The sequence below is a fragment of the Galeopterus variegatus genome, unplaced genomic scaffold, assembly GCF_000696425.1.
Source record: "Galeopterus variegatus unplaced genomic scaffold, G_variegatus-3.0.2 Scaffold13204, whole genome shotgun sequence".
NCBI classification, from domain to species: Eukaryota; Metazoa; Chordata; class Mammalia; order Dermoptera; family Cynocephalidae; genus Galeopterus; species Galeopterus variegatus.
In genome coordinates, this window is record NW_007739315.1 from 31564 (window position 1) to 37310 (window position 5747).

Here is a 5747-nt window from a genome sequence, read left to right on the forward strand (position 1 = left end):
CTGAGCTAGTTCCTGTAACAGGTCAGACTGTTCGTTGCCAGTGTGCTCCAGGTATTGATTTGGTTTTTTTTGTTTTTTTTTTTGTCTTTTGTCTTTTTCCGTGTCTGGCAACGGATCGCAACCCTCAGTGTTGCCCCCGCACCGGACCGGGGACCGGCAACGGGATCACAACCCTCGGTGTCGCTCCCGCGCCTCGCTCAGCCAGTGAGCGGGAACCGGTCTGTATGTGGGATCCGAACCCTCGGGCGGGAGCGCCGCCGCACTTCCCAAGCGGCACACTATCCAGTGCGCCACCAGGCCGGCCCTAATTTGTTTTAATTCTTGCAACATCGAGGTGTCCTCCCTGTTCATCCAAGGAGTGATGGGGACTTAAAGAGGTTATGCAACTTGTCCAGAGTCCTAGAGCCATTGAGGGTTTGAGCCAGGATGGGAACCCACGACTGTCCAACTCTAAAGTCTACATCATTAACATTACAGTGTCCTGACATCCAAAACAATATACAATTCATAGAACATGTTTGTGTAGCATAAACTCATTTTTGAAAAGATAACAGGACTGAGTATATACCTAGAGACTTAGAATATTAATTTGGAGGTGACACACAGGTGACTTATTTCCTATCCATATTTTCTCAATTAAGTTGGAACATAAATTTGTAATCAGAATAAATAAAGCTTTTTTTGGGCCAGCCCGTTGCTCACTCAGGAGAGTGCGGTGCTGATAACACCAAGGCCCCGGGTTCGGATCCCATATAGGGATGGCCGGTTAGCTCGCTGGGTGAGCGTGGTGCTGACAACACCAAGTCAAGGGTTAAGATCCCCTTACCGGTCATCTTTTTAAAAAAAAAAGAATAAATAAAGCTTTTTGATTCTGAGGAATAAAAAAGATTCCAAAGACTTACTAAATACCTACTCCAAAGAAGGTTGAAGAAGCAGCGGCTCCTGCCCCTAGTAGTATAGTCTCATGTGGACGACGGTTCTAAGGAAAAATAGAAGTACATACTGAGCAGATACCACAGTTTTGCCCAGCAAGGATAATTTTTTTTAAAAAAGGAAATACTCCAAAGGAAACAACACAAACCCACATATCCTCTGGGTCTTGCAGTACTCACATAGCTTGCATTTCCGTTGATAATGTTGAACACTGTTGTGTAAGTATAGAGGGAAACCTGCAGGCAGAGGCGACGGATCACAGGTTTGTTTTGAGCATAACAGAATTCAGTAATTGTGAAATAGAAATAATTGCTACCTGAGGTAAAATCATGGACATTAGCCCTTTTGCTGGCATCAGTGACAAAAATACCTTTTAAAAAGAAAGTAGAGCAGTGTTACAAGGGTTTTCGGGGGAAGGAGGGCTTGCAGGAGCAAAGAACTTTCCAGGGGAGATATAGGAACTGGGGCAAGGAGAGGAAGGTGATGCCACAGGGGCTGTGGCCAGCGGACAAGCCGAGGGTACTGAGCACCTGGTGGGCACTGAACCACCGGCAGGGAGGACACCGGGAGCCTGATAGTGGGCCCGACTCCGAGGCCTGCAGTCCCGCAAGGCAGCTAGGAAGTACGCACCTGCCGGGGGAGCAGGCACAGGCTGGTGCTGTGGACAAAAGCTCCTCCTGAGAACCAAGGTGGGATGGCCTCGCTGGGGCGCAATTCCAAGTCCCAGGGGAGGGCTTGGGGAGGGAAGGTAATGGACAGGTCCGTGGAACTGTGGCTGGGAACTTGTCCTAACTCACTGACCTCCTCCACAGGGCTTTGTGCACAGCAGGCATTCAAAGAAAGGATGACTGTGTCACACTGTGGACCTTCGAGAGGCCCAGCTGCCTGACTGGGTAAGCGGGGTGGGGGCAGGGGTGTGGATACAAACAGCAGACAAGGGTCACAGGTGTGACCATCTATCAGGCAGTCAAGGGGCAGGGCTCCAGAGCTGGAGGGCCACAGCCGAGATCATGGGCATCTTGCTAAACTTTTACCTGCTGTCCTAACAGTGCACAGCAGCTTACTCACCATGGGCACCGTGAAGGGCAGGAAAGCTGAGAGAAGACAAGAGAAGCTCCGTCAGTGACCGCAGCTGCCCAGGCAGACAGGAGGCCACGGGGCTGCTCCCACCTGAAAACCTCTTCCCCAGCCTTCTGAAGACACAGAACTCCAAGGATATTTTTTACTCTAAAATTCTTTTTTTCCCTAATAAAAAAATAACTATGTGCATATGGCAAAAAATTAAAGCAGCACAGTACAGAAAGACCTAACAAGAAGGCCCTCCCAGCCTCTCCCCAAAGGTCAGCAGCATTAACCATTACTCGTTCATCCTTCCAGATGAAATTTGGAACACATTTGTCAGGACAGACACAAATTCTCTCACACACACAGCTCTTAATTATCCGACCAGGATCACTAGACACTGTTTTATGCTTTGATTTTTTTTCCCTTAATACTAATTCCTGAAGATCCATCTTTCTATATCAGCATATAGGACTTATCTCGTTCTGTTTAATGAATTATTTAACCACAATCTGAATTGTTGGATATTTATGTTATTTCCAGTTTCTTATTTATAATATACAAAGAGAGAATTTTATAGTTGGAAGGATCATGAATTTTGTTCCCTTCATGTTAGTTAGATGTGATGAAAACAGAGAGACTACTAAATGGTATCCTTAATACTAGTACTTGTGGGCCGGCCCGTGGCTCACTCGGGAGAGTGTGGTGCTGATAACACCAAGGCCCCGGGTTCGGATCCCATATAGGGATGGCCGGTTTGCTCACTGGGTGAGCGTGGTGCTGACAACACCAAGTCAAGGGTTAAGATCCCCTTACCGGTCATCTTTAAAAAAAAAAAAAAAAATACTAATACTTGTGAGTTGCAAGGTCTGGAACTATCAATACAGTAATCGGTATGTTCGCTGGGGCATGATAGAGCAGGGCAGGATCTACTGCAGGCTCGTCCCTCGTTCCTAAAGCCCACATCTCTCCACAGGTCTGGATACGGCTCTAGGCCCTGAACCTGCTCTTCTCCACTGACAACCCCAGACCCTTCAGGCATTCTTTTTAAGCTGTGGTTTCAGACCCACCATCAGAAATCCTTCTAGGGGAAAAAAAATTAAAATAAGGCAGGCAGAGTTTTCTAAGTGCTACAAACCATGTCTTTCCAACCCACTGCTGAAAATTAGAACCAACTCACCTGCAGGTCGAAAAAAAGCAGGGATCAGTTTGCTGCTGTCAGGATGCACTGTTGCCTTCATAAGGGTAGACACAAAGATTAGCTGTATGTTTGGTTTTATTAGTTTAGGAGGCTAAAATATAGGAAGGGCTGAAACTTACAAGACTCCTTTTCCAAGCTTCTTGTATCTAAAAAGAGAAAAAGCAAGTAATAGCTTTTAAAGATGGGTAGGCAGCAAAGAATCTCCTCCCTAGTCTTATTTCTGGTGTCCCCTTCACTCTGCCTTTCAGAGCGTGCAGGCCAGAGCTGTGTTCCACCACGAGAATGCAGCAAATCAAAATGGATGCATCGAATGAACTAACTGAACAAACAAATGAACTAACACAAGCAAAGAGGCGATCCACGTAAAGACACTGACTGGAACATTAAAAAGTCCCATCTCTAACCTTAGAGAGGACCACACCTAACTTATCCATCAGACGAGCCCCGGAGTCCAGCTTGCCCCTAGCTCAGAGCAGAGCAGGCAGTGTACAGAGGACAATACCTTGCCATTAGCTAAGTCAGCTGCAGTAGGGCCAAGCTTTCAGCCCAGATGCCCCCAACAAGTTCTCAGAAAAATCAAGTTAAATATGTGAACTTCCCACGGGCTTCCTCGAGGGACAGATGTTTGGGAGCTCCAGAAAGTCCCATAACTGCAAGGTAGATAGCGAATACTTGGTTTTGAGCCTTTGAGCAGGAATGCAGCCCTGTTCTGGAACACCGCGTGCTATAGAAGATAGAATCTGACGTCAGAGTCCTGCCTGAATTCTGGAGTTTGCCATGGGTTCCAGGAATTGGCTGCAGAGAATCCCCACCAATATCCATTGCAAAGGAGGAAACCTGCTCTGGTTTATGAGATGGAATTCTCACTACATCTAAAGACAACTACACCCAGCCCTGAACCAGGCACACCCGGGCACAGAAGACATACCCTTTGGTCCTCCAACTCTTGTCCAGATGCATCTTCATTTGTGAACAATAGTTGCCTCAATTTTTCTATTTTTGCCTATAATCAAATATCAGGAAATCAATCAATGATCTCAACATTGTTCAGATTTATTCGCAGATTTAGAAATTACAAGCTCACTCGCCAGTATTTCAAATGCACACCTGATTTCAGCAATGTAGCCTTAGGCTCTCTATTCCCTGGGAGGTTACATTAGGATAGTCCCTTGTGTCATTCAGATCAGATGTCCCAGCTTCCTAGACAGCTCGAGCAGCTTCCCCCACCAGCGCTGCCCTCCCCTGCTCTGATGTCAACTGTCTCAGTGAACAGTGCCACCAAGACCTGGCTGTGCAAGTCAGAAACCTGTAGGCCCCTCCCTCGCACCCTCCCCCACACCTAATCAATTCAGTCTTGTTTCCTCTCTCCTTTTCTTCGAGGAAAAAAAATTAGATGCAGAAAAATACAAAGAATGATTTCACACTATAACCTCCTCACTCAGGATGAACAACAGTGAACATCTGGTTATATTTGCTTCTAATTTTACTTTATTTTTCAAAAAGGACCATCATCACCAGTCTCATTTCTCTCCCCATCCTATCAGAGGTAACCACTACTATGAGGTCAGGGTATATCATACATCACTTTTAACAGCTAATCAGCATTCCACTGTACGAATACAGCACATTATGTTTATCTGTTTCCCTACTCATGGGCATTTGGTTTGTTTCTTGTTCTTCCCTGTGATACACAAGGCTTGGAACATCTTGAGCATGAATATGGGGGTGTCCCCTTGGGTTGTGCCCTGAAGGGTTATTACTGGTCACCGGGCATCTCCTCTTCACCCCCAGCCACACCTGGTTCGAACTCTCGTCTTTCACTTGGACAACTGAACCATCCCCTGAACTGATCTACTACAGTCTGACTGCTCTGGTTACTCGTCACTTGGCCACCAAAGAGACCCTCTGAAACACAAACCTCATGACCTGGCCCTGTAGGATCAATGCAAACCCCACTCATCTCAGTGACATTCAAGATCCGCCCTGTCCCCCTGCATTTAAAGCCCCAGTGACTAGGAGACCCTCTCTCGTACCCTGGACTTTGCTTATAGCTTCCTCTTGCTGACTTTTCTCCCTTCCCTCTCCCGTCTCAGCCTTGCCTCAACACCCCCACCTGCAGAGTTCCCCCAGTCCCCTCAGAGCCCATGTCAAGGTTCGTGACTAGCTTTGCTAGCGTGTCCTCCGTTACACGGAAGATCTGCTTTAATTCTCTTTGAATCACCAGCACCTGGCCCAGGCTTGGCATTACCTGTTAAACAGATGTACGCTTCTATGACCCTTTCAATCTAACAAGCTCATTCAGAAGGAATAAAAACATAATAATGCATAGGTGCTTCGAAAAGTTCGTGAAAAGATTCACATTATTTTTCAATTCTGTATTTCCACGAACTTTTTTCCATGAACTTTTTGAAGTACCCTCATATATAGTTATTTCAACTGCTTTTAAAAGAAACATACGGTCTTTAAGTGTCAAGATAAAACATGAAATTCATTATCTCTGAAGATGAAAAAAAATACTTACAATTGAAATGACCAAGTTTGTAGGGTCTAA

At 46.1% G+C, this 5747-nt stretch overlaps 1 protein-coding gene across 1 annotated transcript in view; it reads right to left on the minus strand.

Annotated features, from left to right (window-relative positions):
• Window positions 1-5741, minus strand: part of LOC103581506 (sideroflexin-4-like) — a 12357-nt gene extending 6616 nt beyond the window's left edge. The window contains exons 1-8 of the mRNA XM_008563318.1: window positions 5718-5741; window positions 4125-4199; window positions 3316-3342; window positions 3176-3230; window positions 2002-2027; window positions 1250-1303; window positions 1113-1169; window positions 914-979 (exon numbers count right to left, since the gene is read on the minus strand). Of these exons, the coding sequence (XP_008561540.1) occupies window positions 914-979; window positions 1113-1169; window positions 1250-1303; window positions 2002-2004 (180 nt within the window). The 5' untranslated portion in view covers window positions 2005-2027; window positions 3176-3230; window positions 3316-3342; window positions 4125-4199; window positions 5718-5741. The remainder of the gene's footprint in view (window positions 1-913; window positions 980-1112; window positions 1170-1249; window positions 1304-2001; window positions 2028-3175; window positions 3231-3315; window positions 3343-4124; window positions 4200-5717) is intronic.
• Window positions 5742-5747: the final 6 nt, after the last annotated feature.